General features: G+C 40.8%; 4 protein-coding genes across 10 annotated transcripts; 2 read left to right on the top strand and 2 right to left on the bottom strand.

Annotated features, from left to right (window-relative positions):
• Positions 1 to 226: 226 nt before the first annotated feature.
• tk1 (thymidine kinase 1, soluble) lies at positions 227 to 4389 on the bottom strand. 4 transcript variants are annotated; one of them, XM_026303419.2, is made up of 7 exons: positions 3390 to 3822; positions 1967 to 1998; positions 1539 to 1652; positions 1256 to 1349; positions 969 to 1058; positions 596 to 715; positions 227 to 422 (listed from the first exon to the last, which is right to left on the bottom strand). In XM_026303419.2, the coding sequence occupies exons 1-7, from the start codon at positions 3432 to 3434 to the stop codon at positions 255 to 257; spliced, it is 663 nt and encodes a 220-aa protein (XP_026159204.1). In that variant the 5' UTR covers positions 3435 to 3822; the 3' UTR covers positions 227 to 254. The 4 variants fall into 4 exon arrangements, with proteins under 4 accessions (XP_026159204.1, XP_026159203.1, XP_026159205.1 ...); XM_026303418.2 differs by lacking the exon at positions 3390 to 3822 and adding an exon at positions 2179 to 2884; XM_026303420.2 differs by lacking the exons at positions 1967 to 1998; positions 3390 to 3822 and adding an exon at positions 4197 to 4389.
• On the top strand, positions 3737 to 8730 carry afmid (arylformamidase). Of its 2 annotated transcripts, XM_026303415.2 has the most exons (11): positions 3737 to 3864; positions 4175 to 4265; positions 5038 to 5142; positions 5250 to 5298; positions 5387 to 5472; positions 5571 to 5643; positions 5751 to 5848; positions 5958 to 6036; positions 6898 to 7033; positions 7340 to 7444; positions 7814 to 8730. In XM_026303415.2, exons 1-11 carry the CDS (start codon positions 3835 to 3837, stop codon positions 7841 to 7843), a joined length of 882 nt encoding a protein of 293 aa, XP_026159200.1. In that variant the 5' UTR covers positions 3737 to 3834; the 3' UTR covers positions 7844 to 8730. The 2 variants fall into 2 exon arrangements, with proteins under 2 accessions (XP_026159200.1, XP_026159201.1); XM_026303416.2 differs by lacking the exons at positions 3737 to 3864; positions 4175 to 4265 and adding an exon at positions 4534 to 4867.
• A 714-nt stretch (positions 8731 to 9444) lies between these two features.
• Positions 9445 to 16271, top strand: cant1b (calcium activated nucleotidase 1b). 2 transcript variants are annotated; one of them, XM_026304084.1, is made up of 5 exons: positions 9445 to 9596; positions 13127 to 13699; positions 13819 to 13959; positions 14345 to 14548; positions 15084 to 16271. In XM_026304084.1, exons 2-5 carry the CDS (start codon positions 13186 to 13188, stop codon positions 15452 to 15454), a joined length of 1230 nt encoding a protein of 409 aa, XP_026159869.1. In that variant the 5' UTR covers positions 9445 to 9596; positions 13127 to 13185; the 3' UTR covers positions 15455 to 16271. The 2 variants fall into 2 exon arrangements, with proteins under 2 accessions (XP_026159869.1, XP_026159871.1); XM_026304086.1 differs by lacking the exon at positions 9445 to 9596 and adding an exon at positions 10957 to 11025.
• Positions 16272 to 16399: 128 nt separating this feature from the next.
• On the bottom strand, positions 16400 to 22127 carry ogal (O-GlcNAcase like). Of its 2 annotated transcripts, XM_026304083.1 has the most exons (17): positions 21858 to 22127; positions 21665 to 21716; positions 21362 to 21459; positions 20819 to 20949; positions 20314 to 20485; positions 20041 to 20139; positions 19804 to 19943; positions 19576 to 19720; positions 18952 to 19050; positions 18593 to 18855; positions 18330 to 18504; positions 17905 to 17990; positions 17671 to 17763; positions 17493 to 17578; positions 17294 to 17414; positions 17083 to 17212; positions 16400 to 16773 (listed from the first exon to the last, which is right to left on the bottom strand). In XM_026304083.1, exons 1-17 carry the CDS (start codon positions 21928 to 21930, stop codon positions 16637 to 16639), a joined length of 2100 nt encoding a protein of 699 aa, XP_026159868.1. In that variant the 5' UTR covers positions 21931 to 22127; the 3' UTR covers positions 16400 to 16636. The 2 variants fall into 2 exon arrangements, with proteins under 2 accessions (XP_026159868.1, XP_026159867.1); XM_026304082.1 differs by having other exon boundaries at positions 17294 to 17578.
• Between the last annotated feature and the right edge of the window lie 287 nt (positions 22128 to 22414).

The raw sequence follows: 22414 nt of genomic DNA, 5'->3' as shown, positions 1-22414 counted from the left end.
GATATACTTTACCATTCCAACCTGCCCGCTCATTGCACAGCCTTAGAGCCATGCTATTTTGGTCTTCAGTAGCATGTGAGGATATTGGATTACGTGTAGTTAAAAACAAATCCTTATTTTATTCACCATCACTACTGACCTGCTAGCCATATGGAAACATGAATCAGACTTGATATCTTCACTGAGATATAAAAATTTAATAAAAAAAACTTCAAAAATGCATTGATGAAATTTTTTTTAAAAAATTTATTTTGTCAGAATTGAAGGGAGGAGAAAAGTTTCCTTGGAACTCCACAGTCCATGACTTTCTGTTGTGGAGTTATATTTCTGAAGGGAGCACTGTTCTCTTTATCCACCAAGAGACCTCCGTAACACCTTCTACACACTGCCTGATACTTGTCAGCTCCGCCGATCACTTCCACCTATGGCAAAAACGAGCAGTTGTCTGGTTGGAAACATTTTAAAAAGACAACTGTCTGGTTTCATATTTTCTACAATATGTTCTTAATGTACACACCACCACCATTTTAAAAAAGTGATGGGAAGGCATTTATGACAAATTTCCATTTCTATTTTCTTTAGTTTGCTTTCTCACCTCCTTCTCAGTTCCTAGTCGCATGGTGTAGGCAGCTTCTTTGTAACACTGCATGCAGACGGCATGGAGCTTCACTACACTCTCCGCTAGAGGGACGAGGTTCAGGATGTTTCCAAACGGCTACAAGAATGCACATGACAGCAGAGAAGCAGGCAATCAGCTTTAACTAGATTACAAAAACAGAAGAGACACACTAGTGTGGAATAATGGAAATGTTTGTTATAGTGCCAATCATGCAGCTTGTTCAGTCCTTTCTTAAAAATGTGTTCCTTGTTTTTGACATTTTGTTGTGTCCATTCTCAGAGTGACGCCTCTATCTGCAACTGCACAGTGCCCGTTTGCTACTGCTGACAATGTAGAGGCAGACACTCACCTTTCTCTGGAAGGTCCCATCCAAGGCTGCTACTATGACTGTCTTCCCTAGATTGGCCATCTCCTCACAAAACTCCACCGTATCTGGAAACTACCACAACACAGAAGAAGCAATAATGTAGTCAGCACTTCTGTCTAAATGAAAATGCCAGGCTTATTTAAACCTTGCATCACAAATCTGAACTTAAGACACACACAATTCCTCTAAATGAAAACACCTCATCAGTCTAGAGAGTAAGATATTCAGATTTATGAAAGTAACAGAAAATATACAGTGTGTATACTCACAAACTGTCCTTCATCAATTCCAATCACACAGGCTTGCAGTGCCAGAGACTTCACATCTGCCAGACTGTTGGCTGGCACGGCTTCCATTGTGTTTCTGAAAGATCAACAGGATGGTGGAAAAAATAATAATTTCAAATTGGAAACACGTATCACACTGTTGATATGTTCAAAATGCAGGTACCATGGATCAGACTGGTCAAAGTTGCACAGTTATTTCCCCTCACCACTAAGACAAGATAAGAAAATATAAAGCAGAATGAGTAAATAAAAACGTGGGACTTACTTGTCATGTGTAGCCATGCCAGTGTTAGAATAACGTGTGTCTTTGGCGTATTTAATCACCAAACAGTTGTACTGGGCTATCTGGAAACGCCGGACCCTCCTCATCAGCTCAGTGCTGCAGAGAACATACGAACAATGTCAACATCGGTGACACACATCTGTACATTTTGTTGTTTCCTGACGTTTTACCACACAGTAAGAGTTGGTTAGTTTGATATTAATCACAGTGATGCAAACGACGCTTTCTAACAAAGACTGATGGATTTTATAAAAAGAAAAACAATCCGTGATTTGGCGGGACAGTGACGTCTAGGCGGTAGTACTAACGTCGCTATTGTTTTAACATTATTTTAAAACAGTGAATATTAATTACACTTGTTTTGCTTAAAGGGAACCAGTTGCTTTAATGTTTGAGAATGAATAACTCACCTTTTGCCTGAAAACATTGGGCCAAAGATGACCTGCAAACAGCAAGACGTGCTGGTCAATAAGTGAACGAATCAGTGACTAACGTTACAAATATGTCTTCATTTTAGACACACAGCCAAAGGAAAGTTAGCCTTTTACCTAAATCACCCTGGTTTTGGTTAGTTGACGGTGGCGTTGTGCTTAAGATAAAAGCCTGAAAATGTGGAACAAACCTGTAATTGTCCCCGGGCTTTCCTCGGCGAATTAGGAAGAACTCTTGGAAAATCCACACAGTCCATTTTTCATATAAATACACAGTAATACAAAAAAATAGTGGTAATAATCACAAATATAAAAACACTAAACTACGACCTCAGACAAGAAACAGTTGAATTTGCCGCTTCGGCGAACGTCGGCGACTCTATTCAAACACGCACCGAGGGGAGGGCCATTAGGCGAAGGTAGACGGTGGACTAGGGCCCCATAATTTATGGTAAATGTATTATTCATCAAGCACTTGAAACTAAATGTGTATTTTTGAATCGACATTCTAAAATTGCAACATAATGCCAATTCGTGACACGAGTTACAGAAGTGTTTTCAGCCACCAACCCCCCCTCTCTACATACTAAAATGGACCAGTCCAAGCAATGAAACGACAATGATTCGCTGCAGGTACAACCATGAAAAGGCGCCAGTACCCGATCTGTACAGCAACAATGAAGCTGACAGGAAAAACGGGGTTTGAGAAATGTACACATAGAAGGCCAGGGGTCTATACTTGTATTAATTCCTCCATTATGACAAAATGTTAAAATCTCACATTCAGATGTAACGTTTCCTTTTTGTTTTCAGAACCTGTTGGGGAAGAAGGATAATCTACACTTGCAAGGGGGAAAAAAAAAAAAAAAATCAGGATTGGCCTTCTACCTGGCTATCTCATCCTCTAGATGAAAAAACAATTAGCCAATATAAAGCTGTATAATGAAATAAAGTTTTGAAAATCTATATAAATCTGGATGATCTCTGTGTTGTTGACATGCTGACACTGAGTTTCTATGACAAGACCTGTTGTTGAGGTGTGGACAGCTAATGAATAATAATGTTTTCTTCATTACACGAAATTGCAATAATTTCTGATATTAACACAGTATGTGGAGAGTAGTTTATTACACGAGTGACATCTGTGCTAAAATTTACAGTACAATTTATTTTTGTTCTATGGTACTGTCACAACATAAAGTACGAAAACAACCCCAAACTCCACAAAATTATGAGTATAATATGAAAAACCACAAAAGAAGTGACAAGAAAACATGTAAATAAAGGTGCAAAATTAAAATGAAGATAAATGTCCCCACATGGGAATGGACATTGGCAAAAAAAAAAAAAAAAAAGACAACTATAAAGAGTCACAAACTGATGACAAACAGTTGCCCTTTACCTGTCTGTGCCCAGGGGCCCAGTTTCCCATGATCCGTCCATGCATAGAAACAGTGGAGAGTGCAGCAGATCTAGTGATCTAGAGTCAGGAGCCTCCAGTTTTTTTAAGCAGTATTACAACAAATGAGTTTCACTTCGTAAACAGCAGCTGTACGATGGAGGTCCATGCTTGCTCAGAAACAGCTCCCTGCTGTACAGCCACCTTTTCCAGACTCTTGCCCTCTGAGGGGACGTGGGGTTTCGTTGGTGCATCTCATTGTATTTCACTGATCTCATTGTACTTTGCACTATTTTTGAGAGGGACTTGGCCCTGTTGTATGTTTTTTTTTAATCGGTCCAGTCCAAAATCCAGAGTTCAGCCCTCAGTACCATGCTGGACTCCTGCTGGTTGGATTTATGTTTCTGCAGACTTTCGACGCACTAGTTAAGTCACTTTGTGAGATAAAATGAAACACTCGGCTGAAATGGAGAAAGATGTAAGAATCTGAATGTAAACTTTTTATTTATTTTCCTTTGTTGGCATCAATTAGCTGACTGCAGCTAACAGCTAGTCCACTAAAAATAAGCTACATTTCTAACTGAGCCTATAATTCAAAAGACGTTTTTATCAGTTTAATAATGACATTTCATCGTTCCTGTTTTGACAACCATAAAGGAAGTCCGAGTAAAGCGGGCACCAAAGCACAGGGTTAATAAGAGCAGGGGAGGGCGCTGTTTACTGGTGTTTGCTGATGGCGGCGGGTGTCCCGGTGTTCATGGTCGCTGACGGGAGTCTGTTTGTGGCAGGAGCTTGAGAGACAGTACTCACCCAGCCGGTGGTCGCCCAGGATGTCGGCAGACGACGTGATCAAGGCTCATGTGAAGGCTTTAAAGGAAGGTCGGTCACATTTGAAACTACATCCCCAAACGCAGCAAATCACAGAGAAACCCGGGCTGGGACGAGCAGGCAGAACCAGCAGCCCTGAACGACCACAGGTGTCGTGACTAATGTTGTGTCGTGATAATCCGCTTCCCTGATGTCGTACAGTTAAGGCTCGTGGATAAATTACAGTCTGTTTTACACACACGCTGTGGACTGTGACTAAAAATGTTTGACGTAGCTACAAACTACATATCGGCCACAGCCGTGTGTGACTTTTTGTGAATTTCTAAATCAGCCTCGTTTGTCAAGGGTGTAAACACTAATTTGCTTTACAAGAAAAGCACCTGCTACCGATATACCACGCAAAGACAGGTTACACGTTCAGGACGTACTCAGACTTTGGTGAGCATACTGTGCCAGGTTTTGTAGCCAGAACTATCAGAGTCAGTTGGAGACTCGGGCCTATAAAATACAGCTCCCTCTGGGTCTACACATAGACATAACTTGAATCAGGCACCTCTCACGGTCACAGCCTCAACCCCCTTGATGGTGTCCCTGACTGAAAGTCCTTTATGGTTTGATCCAGTGAGACTTCATCATATTGATGCTCAATTCAGGTATTGCTCAATATCAATCAATCTCAACCAGGAATTTTAAAAGCCATGGCTATTGGCTAACAGAGTTTAAATGGTGTGGCTATCTCTTTGACTGTGGACGGATATGTATAATGTCTGACTCTTTATTTGTCACCGTGATATCATATTCTTGGGTACCGTGTGTTGTACAGGTACGGAGCAAGCACGTAGTCTGGCTCAGACTTTACTCAGTGTGCCATATGGTGAAGGAGAGGGAGAGAAACTAGATGTCTACATACCCAGAACCAACTCCTTGGGTATGGATGCGCCTGACTGCCATGACACCCAAGCCCCACCTCACTTTAAGTATAAAGAAGCTGATGTTAAGTGTGACAGTTAACAGGTATCATCCCCTCTGTTTCAGATCTCCCTCTTGTTATTTACATACATGGAGGCTACTGGCAGTTTCTCGGGTAGGCTGTTCACACTCAGAGGCCTCTGAATAGTAACACAAATCTACACACATTATGTTTTTCATGCTGATGCTTTGTACTCATACAGCAAGGAGGAGTCTGGATTCATGGCTGTTCCACTCATAGATAAAGGTGTAGTGGTGGTTGCTGTCGGCTACGACATCGCCCCTAAAGGTAGCATCTTTTCATTTCTGAAAAAAAGGTGTTTCTACTTTAAGACAATGAACTGGCAATGTCAGCCCACTGCCTGTGGCCATTCATGTGCTTTTCAGGTAACATGGACCTGATGGTGTCTCAAGTACGCAAGAGTGTTGTGTCTGTCATTGAGCAGTATTCTCACATCAGGTACCACTGATCATTTTTCACCTTTTTGTTATCAGCCTGTTTGAGGGAAAATCAAATAAATCCCCATCATAAATCCACTGTTTCCTCTGTGTTTTTGACTCTCTAAGTGGTCTGTACCTGTGCGGTCACTCTGCTGGAGCTCACCTTGCCGCAATGGTCCTTTCCACTGACTGGTCACAGTACAGCATCACCCCTCAGATCAAAGGTGAAGTCTAATGAATGAGACAGGGTTAACTGTAGGTATAGCAGGCTGAGACATTAGTTCGAAACAGCTGATATAATTTTCTTTACTTGTTTCTCCAATTGTCTTCCAGGTGCTTTTCTCGTCAGTGGCATATATGACCTCCTGCCCATCCTGTCCACCTATGTCAACGAGCCTTTGAAGATGACACAGTATGTACTGTAGATGGTAACCATAGTGCAGCTGTCATATATTAATATGATTGTTGCGCATATTTGACAGTAATCAGACATTGTGAATTATCTGTGCGGACACACTGAACCCATTAACATTGTTAGGGGTCAGCCTGAATAGACTTAATATATTGAGTGGGCACTGCAAATATGGAGGAACTCAGTAGTTATATGGGCTCTTGTTGATGACAACATACAAAATTGCTTGTATGCAGATTAAGTAATACAGTTCAAAAGCTTTCTGATCTGTTTCATATCATCCATTTTTATTTTGCTGATTAAAAAGCTCAAGTAGATTTTTCCTCACTTAATAGGGAGTACTTCTCTTGACATGTGCTTATAGAGTATCGCTGCCTATTTGAAAAAGATGGATAAAGTTTTTTGTAGCTCCAGAGAGAGATGATAAATTGTTTCATGTGATGTCGCTTGAGGCTAATGGTGACTACAAATTTGAAAATGTAAAAAATTTGTATGGAGTATCGATGAACCCATGCCTCATCTCTGCCTGCGAATTGCAGCTTGAGGATGGCAGTCTAACGGTCTAACCTCAGATTTAACTGTAAATAATCTAACTCAAGGGGTTAGTTTCCACATGGAGTCACCTACAAGGACATTTCTTTGAGACCAGATAATGTTGAGAAGCCCTGTAGTTTAATTTGAATGGGTATGCCTGTAAATGCCAGTGACTGTGCAGCAGAGAGCACTGTGTAAACAAGTGTTGTTCTGTGTAATGGAGTGTGTCTGTGTGTGTCTGTGTGTGTCTGTGTGTGTGTGTCTGTTGCTGGTCTGTCGTGCCAGTCAGTGTCTGACTCCTCTGTCCCGGGTGTCTCCTGTTGGCAGGGAGGTGGCGGTGAGAAACAGCCCCAGCCAGCTGGTTCCTCAGCTCAAACTCTCCTCCTCTGACTGCCACATTGTTGTGGCCGTCGCTGAGAATGACTCACCAGAGTTTCGCAAGCAGTCAGAAGAATACTACAAAGTCAGTGCTGCTGATAGAGCATGAGAACTGTGGCGATTTTGTCACTATTTAAACACTGTAGTTGTCAATTATCCAATCCTAAATCCTCTTGCTGAAGATGTTTCCTTTTTTTTTGGTAACAGTGGCAATGCACAAATTCACAGGAATTCACAACCTTAATAAAAAAAAGATGCTGATTGCCCTGATAAACAAACACATTATTGAGACACATCAGTTTAGCATATTTTAAGTGTTGTTTTTTTTTTTGTGTGTATATGCTATTTCCTTACTGCTCACTGGAAAACCTCCCTTTCTTTGGCATTCAAGACTTTGGAAGCATCAGGACTGAATGTGACCATGGAGGACGTGGCAAACACAGACCACTTCAGTATCATTGAGCAGCTGGTAGATGGAGAATATCACCTGACAAAGGTACACATGCACACAAAGCCCCAATCGTTTAAAGTCTATATCGGAATGGTTGCTAATGCTATTCTCACGAATGACTTTTCTTTTTCGTTCTTTCTTTGACCATTGGCTCTATGATATTACTATCATTGAACAAGTTATGTGAATGACTTTTAATTGATGGAAGCACCAGTGGTTTTAAATCAGGAATTTTTAGAGTATTATCCTGGATATTGTCAGTTGCCTTTTCGTGAAATATTTACCCATTTCAGGTGTTTTTTTTTTTTTTCTTCACAAAATTGAGCAAACATTTGTGAAGTCGAATATATTTATGTCTATGACGTGCTATTATTGTAGAATAACTAGTGTTTTAATGTCTTCTTCTCTCTGTAGCTTCTGCTGAAGATGATGGGGAAGAGCTGAGAAATTGGACTTCATCTAATATCAGCATACCTCTGTATCAACACATGCATCAGTACTAATCAAATATGCATTATTTCAGGTTTATATACTGGGAAATGTACACTTTCCATCCCCTTTGACTGATCAACAAAAATATGTTGTGATTGTGTTTTGTTGTTTATAATGAAACATTGTTCACTGTAGTTACTGCTGTAAGAGAATGTCCTAAATAAGGTTCTTCATGTGTTTCAGACACATTAACATGCTATGTAACAGTTGCGTGCCTAAAACTGAGCTGAAATTGTGATAGTAGCAAGTTATGCTCAGCTGAACATGATCATAATTCTGTTGACAGCAGATTACCTTACAGCCACAGTGCACAATGGTCAGGAACTACTGTTCTATTGGCACAGTGGAAGCTGTAGCACTGATGGCTAGTTGTGGCACATTTCTGTTTTATAAAGTGGGTATGTCTTTCCAATTTGTGGTGTGGTGTTATGTTTTTGTTTAAATTTATGTTCTTGTTTTTTCTCTGACAATTTGTACCCCACCTAGAGACCCATAAGAAGGACAATGACCAAACATAATAGCAGAATACTGATATACGCAAAGTGAATGTAGCACTTCATTGTTACCTACTCAGTACTGGGGATCTGACATGGGGTACTTGGTAAATGTTGACAATGAAAAGTATATATTTGCACTTTTTAATTTACCCTAATATACTTGGAGACAATAGAAACAAGATACTTAAAAATTATTTGCAAGAGCAAATGTGACTAAATTGTAACTGATGCAAATTGTTACTGTCCTCACTCATTCTAGCATCTTTAATAATTGTTTACACGTCTTATTCATCATTGTGGATTAAAAAAGGGATCACCACAATAAATATTTATATTTGTGAATGGGTGTATTTATATTTATCTACAAGTGTAGATAAGATGTAGGAACTAGTGTCATGTTTCTCCCAAAAAGATGACTATTTCTACACTTGGCATAAACCTCACTGTTACAGTGCCTGGTGTTATTACCTGATGTTGTGGCCACATGTCAAAATCTAGTTTTAAGCCCTTTATTTAGTTGATGTACATATTTTCAAACACAATCATGTTCAGTGAAAGTACCACAAACACTAGAAACCAGCGACAGTGGACAGTGTAGTCAGACTGAGCCTTGCATCATTTTTACTACTTTTTAAAATCGGGTAAGTTTTGGTTTCCTTTTGCTTTCCCCCATTAAATTTAATGAGACTGTTTTGAAAAACTATCAAATCTGTCCCTACAAGTAAAGACTGATTTTGTTTAATGGATTTTAACATGAAGACCTGGTGTAGACATTCTTCCATTACTGTAATCGTTATTGTGTTTTTGTCTACTTAGGCAAATAAAACAGACTTTAACCATAAAACAGACCATAAAGACCATTGGGGTGAGTTGGAGAACAGAGGCACTCAAGAATAAGAACCTGTCCGCGGACAGGGGGTTAGTTTTCTATTCCTCTCTTAAAAACATGACATATTTCTAAGCAAAATGTGTGTAACTGTGTGGACGTTTAATCTCTAATGTATGAGTGTTGGTTATGAAGAATACACACAGCAGCGCTGTGTGTATTTCAGACAGGAGCACAGGGTTTTGCCGGAGTGTGTCAGGGAGTTGCGTCATCAGCTGGTCCAGTCTCCAGGCAGGAGGAGCCAGTCGCTGAGAGACCGATTCCCAAACAGTCCATCATGTAACGTTATGGCCGAGGGAGACCTGAAGACCCACTGCTCCAGGTAAGTCCCGGAATTGTCCCGAAATACCGACCAAACTCTTTATTGGACTGGTCGGTAATGCTAACGCTGGAGATGCTAGGCTGATGTTAGCTTCCGGTGCTAACACTTTTAAACGGAGCCGGTGTGTTGTTCGTTTGGACCGAGGAGGAAAACGTTGAGCTTTGACGTTAGCGGGTTTGGGGCCGGTGAAAAAAAGTGACTCGTCATGTCTGCCTTCGTGGCGGTCTGTGGACTCTGGCAGGGAGCTGTTCCCGAGTTTTAATGTTAGCATGAATTTACAACACTTAACGCTAGCAAGCCAGAAGAACCAATTCTCCGTCATCACACTAACGAAGACCTAGCGAGGAGCAGGCATACTGCATGTTTTACTGTTTACTGTTTACTCAAAAATGTTTATTCCCCCCACAGTCCAGTAAGTTTGTAAACAGCTCAGTAAGTGACTGAAGGTTAAACCATCAGTAAACACACATTAATACCATTATGGTGTTTTTGTTTTTCTCTTGGCTGCTTTCCCTGTTTAAGCATCCAGGTGGATTCAACTGTCGCCTGTTTATAGGCCAAAGAAATGTCATTGGTGTCAAAGCTGTATACAACTGGTAACCAACACATTGACAAGAAACAGCGTGAAAGCTCATCCTTCACCTTGGAAACGGTTGTTATGCAACTTTTTTTTAACAGAGGTATCTCTATGGCAACTGAGCAAACCATGAGATGTGGTTGAAACTTCCAGAAAAAGTCTAGTTTGTGACAATTTTCTTTTGGCAAATAAATAAGTATATTGATAATATGTAATTGGGGCAAAGTAAGCAACCTTTCAGAGTTTCGAAACTGTAATTTTCAAATGTTTGCTAGGTACTCAATAGACCTGATTACAAAATAGGAAAGTATTTGAAATGATTCATTTTCTGTTGCGTGACATTTTTGAATCACTCATGTTAGCGTAAAGAAATGACAAAACAACGAGCCTTTAGGCAGAGACACATCTGGCAGTGAGCATGAAAATTAATACAGACACAGATGTCTCAAAACCATGCAACCACACTTAAAACATCAGTTTTTCCCTTGTCCAAAGTGCAGCTAGACTGGTTTAAAAACCCTAAGTTGCGTGCTAATATGTGATTACTGACAGAGCTTTCCTCTTTCTCCCTAATTCATGCAGTTTATTATTAAGGTTAGGTTTCAACTTGTTCTTTCTCAGTGGCATAACTCTGTATTTTAATGAAACCTGGCTTTCTTTTTGTCTCTACAAGGAGGAGGGAGAAACCTGAGCATGTGTAATAGAGAGGAAAGGAGGAGACTTGGTGAGATAAAGATCAGTTATTCATGTAGTTAAGAGGGCTGAAGGGACGTGGAGTTCATTATGGGATGTGTGCGAAGGAGAACAGCATTATGGCTAAAGCGTGTTCAGGGCAGAAGAGGCACAGGAAGGGTAAATAACTGAATTCCTCATACAGCATACAGTGTTTGGGTCTGTGCTGCAGAGGGATTGGAAATATGGGCCATGTATACAATAGTGACATTGTTTGTTGGTCAAGATTTTTTCTGATCTGTTGTGCCCAATGTGTATTTGTTTAAGCGCCTGTTATTAAAGTTGTTCATTTTGGCACCTGATTTTGGTTTAGTTTGTCTTTTAATGTATCAGTGTCATCCAACCATGGATCTTCTCCCACTAAACACTGTGGACAGGATTTTAGTCAAAATCTGAATGAACCACTCATTGTGCTGCAGAGCAACACCTGTAAAAAACATGGCGCCATGAGCAGCTTTAAAATGCTTTATTAAAAATGCAGGAAAAAATGAGACTAAAACGGCACTAACGAAAACTAGACTAAAATATCTTGAATTGCTTTGGTAAAACATATATATACATTTTATATTAATCATTTTTGTTAGTTTTAGTCTAAAAGATTTTAGTGGAGGAAACTTTTACTGAACAGGAGCTACAGTTTCTGACTTTGCATTAAGATGGTCACACTTCACATTATTTTGTTTTTATTTATTAGTAACAACTGTAAACCGTTTAGTCTTAGTTGTGGTTTTCAAATGTAGTTTTTTATTTCATCATAGTCTTGTTTTTGGCATGAAAAGCATGTCAAATATGTCTTAATTTTTTGACAAAATGAACACTGGTTTAAAGTGGTTTAACTGTTTCTGAGTCTTGGCAAATTTTTTACATGCTGGTTTGTGTTTACACCCATATTTTACATTGACATTTATATTGACTTGATATGGCTTTTTGCTGCTATTGCCTTTTCACAGAGACAAACCTTTTGTTGTTGTTTCAGTTATTTGGGCCTGCTAAATGGTGATGTTCTACCTGTGTAGTTGTCCAGTTGCATTGTCCTACACTGATTATTATTGCATGCAGCTTGAAACTGCATTTGTCATCATGCTAATGTCAAATAATATTATGCTGCAGTCATAGGTTTCAATCTCAAGCAGTCATTTGTCATTTCTAGGAAAGTGGTTTATTTGTTTAGGGAATTGCTTCTAAACTGCTTCTAACTGTTTTGTTCTGCAACTATTACAAGCTGTGTTTTAAATGTTTTTCAAAATGATAATATTGAACAGCTGAAGAAGCTTAAGCAATGCAAACACTGAAACATATCCCCAGTACCTGTTGGCTGCCCTTGACAGCGGAAAGGTAGCCGGTCACCTTAACATTCTTGTTCTCCCGAAACAAGCACGCCTCATATTTCAGCAGGTAGGATGCCTGTTGGCATGTTGTGCCAGTCCTATTACCAGTTTGTGAAAGCTAAAATAGTTTTATGCATTCAGGACATTTTTGAATCTCCAAAGTATCCTAGGAAACAGAAAATCTGGTTTGTTTTTAACTTGAATACAGTTTCATTTAACCCACTGCGCTCAGAGCAATTTGTTGAATCCTGAGGTAGTGTTTGCCACCAGAAAAGAAAATAATCCTTCTGTTCTAGTGAAAACATGAAAATCACCAAAAGAGAGTTGCCTGTCTTTCCCACACACAGCAGTAGTGAAATACTGTTTCAGTTTACAAAGACTTTTCATCAGTTTTCAGATGATAATCTGACATTAATATTAGAACACAACTAGATTAATTATAGGCATTTTCATCCTGGTGAAGTAGGAATTGCACACTACCTACTCAGTATGCGTAATAGAGTTTCAACAGAACAAAGCTTTGTTGTGGACAAAATGAACAAGAGCCTATTTTCCCAGCATGTTCTGATCCTCCCCCCTTTATTCTTTTGTTTTCTCCAGAAATTGTTTTCTGCATTTATTTTGTTGAAACTTTCTGGTGATGTTTGACACTAATAATACACAGTTTGTTGTATACAGTACTATGTAAACAAATTTAAATATATTTTAAGAAAGTTTTCTAGGCCGCCCACTCAGCAAACATGTTCACTTTGAAATACATCAATAAAATGTAAATATATTAGGAATTTATTATATTTTTACAGTTGTTGCAATTCCACTTCCTGCGCTTTGTTGGTTTTCAAACCTCCACTGCCCCTAACGCTTGATCTTCCCTTTGCTTTGTTCGATTCCAGGCTATGATAGTCATCACCCCCAGTCCACCCCTGACAGTGAGGATGAAGACAATACTCACATGACGTCGTTTGGTGTTGCCGTCCGAGGCCTCCCCCTGGCCTTGGTGTCCATGACGCAAGGTGCCACCACAGACTCGCGCTTTCATCCAAAATGGCGGGCGATCACAGTGGCGACCCTGCTAGCTTTAGTCCTCATGTTATACCTGCACAGGACAGTAGGAGACAGAGACAGAGGTTATCGCAACAGGGGTCATAGGCTACAGAAACACAGTGTGGGTGAGGATGACATCTACAAGGACAATAATAGACAAACTGCCCACCATCAAAAAAAGGAAAAGCCTTACAATGACACATACCCTTTAAGTCCCCCAGAGAAGACAACTGAAGGCATTCGCTATCGTATAGGTGTGATTGCTGACCTGGACACAGCGTCTCGTAGCACTAAGGAACAGACGTGGTTCAGCTACATGAAAAGAGGTTACCTGACTGTTTCTGAGAGTGCTGACAGACTGGAGGTTGTGTGGGATACTGAGACAGTCACTCTGGAGAGTCATCTTGCTGAGAAAGGACGAGGTAGAGCGATAAAGACATAGATACACCAATCTGTTATTCTTTACATACATCCACTATGTCATTCACTTTATGTCCGTATGTGAATTTTCTTGGTATTTGATGGACTCCCTGTGCTGCAGGCATGGAGCTGTCAGAGCTGGTGGCATTCAATGGTCACTTGTATAGTGTGGACGACCGTACAGGTGTGGTGTACAGGATAGAGGACAACCAGGCCATACCCTGGGTTATATTACCTGACGGTGACGGCTCTGTCTCCAAAGGTCAGTCTCCACACTACTTAAAAAAAACTGTGTTTAGATTGATCAGTCTATTAATTGGCAAAACAAGCTAAAACATTACAATCAAACTTTCCCAGGGGCTAAAGTAACATTATCTGATTTCTTGTTCCAAAGGTATTTATATAAAAGAAGCAGCAAATGTTCATTTTCTAGAAACTAGGACCTGCAAAAGTTTCCACTTTTACCTGACTCAAAATGACTCAAACTGTCAACTCTCATAAAAATTTGCAGATGAATCTTTTTTTCATCATCTTGTGTACTGCAGTGGAGATATGTGTACAATACATGAGTTGGAACAACATTTACTTTGGGACTATAGAAAGGCTTATTTTAAAATATTCATGCAGTTGTCTTGACTTGTGGGCAGGGTTTAAGGCAGAGTGGCTGGCAGTGAAGGATGAGCACCTTTATGTTGGTGGCCTGGGGAAGGAGTGGACCACAACCTCTGGGGAAGTCATCAACAACAACCCAGAGTGGGTGAAAGTTGTTGGCTATCATGGAGACGTGGAGCATGAGAACTGGGTCCCATACTATAATGCCCTGCGGAGTGCAGCAGGGATCCAGCCACCAGGTGCTGGAAAACTGTTTTTCCTCTTTTTATAAGTTTTGGCCAACAATCTCTGAAATGACATTACATCTTATTGTCGGCAGCAAGGGCATATTTCTAGTTTCAGATGTCAGGAGTACTTTAAACTCAAAGATAACTAAATAAAACCCTGGGCCTCTGGGCACAAACATGTAAAAGGCCCCTAGTATCCATGAGATTTGTCATCAGCTTGTGTCTTCTTATGGTTGTCTATTTGTAGTTGTGTGTCTTTTAGCTCATTTTTGTGCCCATTTTGACATGTTTTGCACCTCTTCATGGTCATTTAGCATCTATATTTAAATAATGTGTGTCAATTATTTTGTGAGTTTTAATATTACAGTCTTCATTTTGATGAGTTCACACTCTTTTGCAGTTTGTTTTTACATCTCTGTAGCTGTTTTGCATAATTTTTTTCCTCTCCATTTTGTCATTTGTAGACTTTCCAATGTAGAGATTAACTGGCCCTTCACACTCATTTATTTTGTTGCCTCTTCCTTTTACAACTGTCTTTGTCCTGTAGGCTACCTTATCCATGAATCAGCAGCATGGAGTGAGCGTCTCCAGCACTGGTTCTTCCTGCCTCGCCGTGCCAGTCACGAGCAGTACGAAGAGAATGCAGATGAGCGACGTGCCACCAACCTCCTCCTGTCCTGCCCCTCAGAATTCAGCTATGTAACGGTGCGCCAAGTTGGACCGCTCAACCCAACGCATGGCTTCTCTTCGTTTAAATTTGTTCCGGACACAGACGATCAGATTATTCTGGCACTGAAGTCAGAGGAGGATGCGGGCAGGATTGCCACCTACATTATAGCATTTACACTTGATGGTCAGGTTCTGATGCCTGAAACAAAGATTGGGAATGTGAAGTATGAAGGGCTGGAGTTTATCTGAAAATGGCTTGCGCTGAAGTTGCATAAATTCCAAAATCTGCAGGGTTCCTCTATTTAGACAGCAACTGAATACACACAGCACTTTTCTTTCTAGTCCAGGGTAGTAAATTCTCTTCTGTTTTACTGTGCAATAATACTGTATGACTCAAAAGTATACAGTTTATTTCACAATCCTATATTTGAGAGTAACAAGGACAGAGAAGGTAAGTTAGAAAGATGCTTTCAATATATGACTTGTAAGACTTTGTGTGTTTTAATGCCTTAAATCTTCAGTGTCAAAAGAATAATGTCTGTCTTGGAGTTAAACATCCTAGTTTCATGATTGGATGATGATGCAATCCCAGAGGAGTCTGGATAAAAAGTTTCACTAGTATGCATCTGTCATACACATGGTTAATGAGGATCTCCACACCTGCAGCCAAACTCTGCTGGTCAGACACTCAGGGAAACTAGGTGGGGGAAAAAAAAAACAAACTACTTCAAAATATACAAATTAAAATCCTTAAAATTACTTGAAATATTAATCTTACCCAATGCTTTGCATTTTATTTTTACCTGCTTAGACACAGTGTTGCTCTTATATTTAAGTAGTCCAGTAATGGTCACTTGATGCATAGCAGCCTCTGCTCTGTGAACTACACATGGTAAGTTATTCTGGGCAGGTCCAGCTCAAATGTCTCACACACTGTAATAAACTGAATATAACCAGCCTCTCAAGTCAGGGAACAAGCAAAACACCAGTTGCTGAAGGTTAACCATTAATATATTTCTTTTGCATCTGCTCAAAACAAAAATTATTAAAATATCTTCTCTTTTAAGTGTCTTTTTATGTCATGCATATACCTATCACTGTGAAGCACTGATATATGATAAAGCCAAGTCAAATCATTGCATTCATACTGCATAGTATTAACATTTTTATTGTACTGGGATGAAACAACTTACCTAAAAATAATCACTATACATTTAACATGTTTCATTATACAGTAGTTTGTTACACATATTTGCAACTAATGTTACCATTAGTCATAACATTAGCAACCATTGGCAAATGGCAATAGCTACTACAATCTCAACCTGGAATGGTAAAAAATGACAAGACTGATCAGCTGACTCCATTTAAAAATGAGTAAATATTCACATCACTAAACACCTGAGGGAAATCATTGTGAAAGCTCTCTGTTCACAGCCTTGTTCCCATGGTGATGATGTCCTCAGGTAGACCGGCCACTTGTATGGGTTTGAAAGTGTCCAGGTTAGAGTAAAAGTTGAGCATTCTGCGATCGCTCTGCCTCAACTCGCAGAATGCTCCCCTAGAACCTGGAATAGGAAACCAAGTTGTTTGAGACTTCATCCTTTTATCACATTTCTGTAATGTATTGCTCGAATCTCAAAGGATGGAGAAAACGGGACTGATTCTTATTGGAACAAAGTCACAAATTCTCAGTGATGCAAAACATCCAAAACCAGAACTTGGTAAAATAAGTTATTTGCATACAGGCACAAACTGCAGATTCAGAAATGTGCTTTTGGAGCCATCCTACTAGTTGTACCATGTCATACAATACACCATTTCCATGAGGAGCTTTTTAAGACTGGCCAAACACACTGATCAAGCCTTCAACTTACCACTGCTGCAGATAGAGGTCATCAGCCAATCAATCATACGCTTGGTTGGAGAGGGATCAGTGACCCGGGGCAGCACTTGAATGGTAACCAGAGAGGGGAACTCCTTGAACACTGAATCACTTATCACCCTCTAGAGGTTGGAGATCAAACACAATGGAGTAATACTTTGGTTTGTATTATAAAAAACAATCATCTTACATTTGAATCTTACCTCAATCTTGGAAGCTGCTGGTTTGGCATCTATAAGTGCCAGGGCATAGCCACACACCCCAATCTCATCCTCCAGTATGAGAGCACACAGAGGAGAAGGGGGGATTTCACCTGCTGACAGGCTGCAGTGGGGCAGGGGGAATGGTGAGATGAAATGACACACAAAAGTATGAATGCTCAGAACAGAGCGAGTGACATACCTATCACAGATAAGAGGAGACTGCGTCATCAGGGGAACTTTGCCTTCTACTCTCTGCATCTGCCTGAAAATCCTCTGCACCTCCATCTGAGACCAAAAAACAAAAAAAAAACCCTAACATCACTACTGAATTCTAACCAAAATGCAGCATGATATTCATGGATCTGTCCACTTATTACCTTGTCTTCAGGGCAATACGGCCGTATGCAGTATACTGCGGTCATAGGAGGATGTCTAAACAGGTCCCTGTTTCCGTGGCCAGGCAGCATTCTCTGCAAGTACGCGTATGGTATATTTATATTCATGTAGACCACAATCAAAAACTCAAACAGGTGGAAACTTAATAGTTGCCATATCCTGATAAAGTCAGTGTGTGTGTGTGCATCTGTGTAGTGATACACTGATTATGTTACCTGAAACTCTCCAGAGAGGCCCCCTCTGAAGTCCCAAGGCTCTGGGTCATCGTTCATCACATGAGCAGAAGGTCGACCTTGCCCTCCTATGGCAAAACAGAAACAATACAACATTTAAAGCTGCAGTAAGTAACTTTAGTGAATACACATATATGTTTTTAGTCTGCTGGTCAATGACCAGTAAGCACTAAAGACATTAACCCTGCAGTGTTTCTAGCTTATTTTTAATGTCTGTTAGAGCCACTTGTGCATTTGTGTTTATTTTGCATATTATTTACATAATTGTCTTAGGTGACTTCTATAATCCACACATGTATTCAGTTTATCAGGCTTCTATTGTATCATGACATGCAGATGAACCAGGGCAGATTGGTGTCTCAGCAGTGGTTTTTCATCCCCTGGGATCAAAATCACAGTTTTCTCACCAAGAGTTTTCACGTAGGCCCGAGCCAGGCCGACCCCGCTCTTGATGTCACAGATGTAGTTGTAGAGGTCGTACAGAATGTTGCGGTTCGGGGCGTTTGACAGACGATTGAACATCTGCACCACTGCGTCGCACATGTCATCAAACTCCTGTGCTCTGGAACACCACTCAGCAGTCTGAAAAACACCAGCAACCGAGTGAAAGAGGAATCCATATTGTGTGTACAAAATGACCTGCACCTGAAAAACTGCAAGACAACATTACCTTTTCTGTCTCGGCAGAAGCGGCCTGACTGTGGTTCTTGAGCCAGTCCAGCTCCTGCAGCATGGTCCTGGCTGTGGGCCCGTGTTCATAGGGCAGGTAGAAGAGATCTGACAGCAGCTTCAGGTCGTCCAGGGTCAGAGGTTCAGCTGTGTACAATGGGTTCTCCTCTGGTCCAGGAACATAGGAACTCTCTCCCATATCTGTCTGCATGGGCTCCTCATCTGATGACTCTTTCTTGAAATGAGTTGGAGGATGACAAGGACCTGGAAACAGTATCTTAATGTTTTACCCATCCCCTTTTCTGCCTTCTGAGACCTTTAAACAGTTTGATGCCAAGTGTGTATTTCAGGATAATCTACCTCCAGGTTGATCTGTGCTCAGAAACTCCTGCAGCCAGTCAGTGAGCGCCAGGGTCAGGGCTTTCTGGGGACTGTAACAGGGGTCCTGCTCTTCATCACCTGGTGATGGGGAATAGTTTTTCTGAGACATTACAGTCAGCAAATATATGACATACAATGATGTGCGCTTTGTTCGTTTTGATCACTACTAGACAAACTTGTACTTAACACAAATCACACACCTCTTTAAATATTACCGTAATGTTAAATGAACACCATTGATCTCATCAACAGGCAGCCCTGAAACCAACAGCATAGTCTAAGAGCTGATGGCTCCTACTATTTTAAATGATCTGTCAGATAACTGAATGCACTTCTTTACAGAAATGTAAAAAAGAGGAATAAAAAAACAACTTCCAGATATGAAATTTGTATTTGCCTGATGTTTTTTTTTTATTTTCAGCTATATAATCCTGTTTTGTTGATGCATTAAAATGATAATGGAAATAAGGTAAAAGCATTTACCAATTCAACAACCAAAATGTCAGCAGCTGGACCACTGTTTCTGAATAATTATGAGCTATGATATGTTCTGAGTATATGCCAAACATAACAGCAAATTTTCAGGCAAAACTTGACACTCACCCATTTCTACATCCCTTGGTGCTCCATCAGCAGTAGCCTTGCACCATGTACCCAAAGTGTGGATGGCCACAAAGTTCGGGTAGAACTCACAGTTAGGATTTGTGAGCACTCCTCTGAGTTTAGGAATGAGCTCAGTGGGACGATCCTAAGACAAGATAATGCTGATTGAGAATACCGAATCCAGGATGAGCCTAAAGCACAGACAGACACGTAGCAGCAAAAACTGACCTTATAGGGTCCAATGAAAAGTCTTTGAGGATCATAGTCATTTGCATGGATGTTGTCCCAGATAACTGGTGCCCTCTTGAGGACAGACGATACCTCTTCTATGGACTCGACTGAGATTTTATTGGATACTACTTTTGGACCTAAATGCAAAAGCAGGAAGAAGAAGTTATAAAAGTGAACCTTGTCTGCCTGTCTGTGTTTAATATCATAGACACAGCTGTTTCAGTGTAGCCTTACCAGTCCACAGTATGTCAATGCCAGGCAGCAGCTTTTCTCCCACAGTGTGCAGGTAGGAGGACTGGGACACACTGGGAGTGCAGAATGCAGCACAATAATCTGGAGAAAGAGAACAGTACAACGTTGACTAGTGACACAGAAAAATCCTTCATAAAAAACAAAACAGATAACTGGATCCTTTAAACACCCCAGCTGTGCTTAAATGGCTGTAGAGCCTAAATATTCATTACATCATCATCCTCAGACCCTGTTGTATACAGCCCATGGTCTGACCTGTAGGGCAGAAGAGGAAGGTCTCAGGTTTTCCCAGGTGTTGGTACACGTCATTAGTGATGGCCACCTGAGCGTGGGCAAAGGAGCTGAAAGCCTGTTTATCAGCTGGACACATCTCAGTCTCAATATCATCAAACAGTAAAGAGAAGGATCTGCAGCCAAACTCCCTCACCTGAAAAAGAAAAGGATTTGTTGTGTTGTCTTCACTCTCAACCAAGTGAATTTCCTTTTTGGTTGATCAAACTCAACTTGAAGATATAAACACTTTGAAATATACACTTTGCAGCATAGTCAGCTTCATTTGGACCACCTGATATTCCACTGATCACCTACAGCAATGTCAGCGCCACTGGTTACCTGTTACATTGCAAGCCAATGTTTCCTTTTTTACTGCTGCATGTAAGCAACCTGGTGTCCAGAACAAACCCTTAGAGAGCCATAAAGTTATATTCATCTGAGATTATCTCTTCTGCCCCACCCTTCATCTCTGCATACAAAGTCCTACCTGATCCAGTTTCCTCTTCAGCGCGACGACCTCTTTAGGGTTGGAAAAAGTAATGTCCAGACCGGGAGAAATTGCATAGATGAAATCGACGTCATGCTGTTTCGCTGCAGAGATCAGTTTGACGAGTTGTTCTGGGACAGAAGGCGGGAGAAGAACAGGAAGGTAAATAATGCACAAGATCAGTTTGTTTTGCACGAAGTGACAGTCTCTGATGGCTCAAAGTCCACTGATAGTGTCTGTTTTGACAAGCACTTGAGAGTTATCCAAGGCATGGCCATTTTAAGGTCAAGCTTTAGACCATCCCCACCGCCCTTCAGCCTATAACATTACTGATAATAGCCAGGCAACCAACAGAGACACACACCAATTCAGCAGTTCACCAGTGCCTCTGAGGAGATAGCGGGGCTTGGGTGAAACGAACACACTCTCCAGTGTTCCCAGCTGCTTTGTTTGGTTCGCTTTGCAACTGCAGTTCTGAAGATGTTCTCTAAAACACAAATACAACCTGAGCTGTGTGTGTTTTTAGTTCACAGTGCATCTTACCTGCCTCCTCATCAGAGTACAGGTCTCTCCAGTACATCCTGTGTTTGTAGTCGTCCTTAGGGGCATACAGGTATGTGTTCAAACCCCACTTTTGTTCCCTGCAAACCCCCCCAGCAAAAATACACTAGTAGATTATAGTGTGTTTTAAAGCTGGACAAGACATTAAGCATGTGGCATAAAAATCAGAAGACATAAATACATGAATAAATAAATCTATGTTTGCTGAATATTCTTTGTAAATACTGACTCTTTTTGAAAACGTATTCAGTTTCCTGCACATATTCATTGTGGGGGTTCAAATACCTTTTAAACAGCTCTGTTCTTTGCTCCATGGTCCATGGTCGCCCATAAAAACCTGCATCAAACATGCATCAACACATGATATCAAATCATAGATGTCCCCAGTACAGATCCGGAGTGTGTCCTGTTGGCGTTTGGTGCCGAATGAGGGTGTTTACATTGTATTATTATAATTCAAGATTTATTATGTGTTCACCTTCGACCACTCCACTGATGAACCGTCTCGTCCCAGTCTGGGGTCGCTGCTCATCACTGTCTAGTGTGGACATGGTCAACTTTTAGCGTAGTCCCTCTGTCTGGTCTCCTAATGCTCTGACAGCAGTCTCGGCATGTGCGCTCAGCCCAACCGCTTTCACTGCACCGCCTGAGCACGTCTGCCCGGACCAGTCGCGTTTAAACTGTGGGAACGTCTCGCAGCCTGATATATCCTGCTGAGAGTAAACAGCTTATTTTACGATGGCTAAAGTTCACGCACGCAGACTGAACGCGGTTGACTACCGGGCGTACGTCTTAAAGGGACAGTGTCCCACTTACCAGTTCAACTGAAAACACGAGGAACAGCCAACATGACACCCCAGACACACACACATACATGTGTATATACATGTGTATATACCAAATAATAAAAGCAGAGACAAGACACAGCGACCACATATAACCAATGAAACCAATGACACAAAACCGTACGCAGTCATTTTGTGTATAGTCGCAACACCAGTGGTCATTGTACAGGAGAAGTATGGGTCTAAACTA

Source organism: Mastacembelus armatus, chromosome 1 (assembly GCF_900324485.2).
Source record: "Mastacembelus armatus chromosome 1, fMasArm1.2, whole genome shotgun sequence".
Taxonomy (NCBI): domain Eukaryota; kingdom Metazoa; phylum Chordata; class Actinopteri; order Synbranchiformes; family Mastacembelidae; genus Mastacembelus; species Mastacembelus armatus.
Note: the sequence above shows the minus strand (reverse complement) of the source record. Positions and strands in the feature narration are given on the sequence as shown.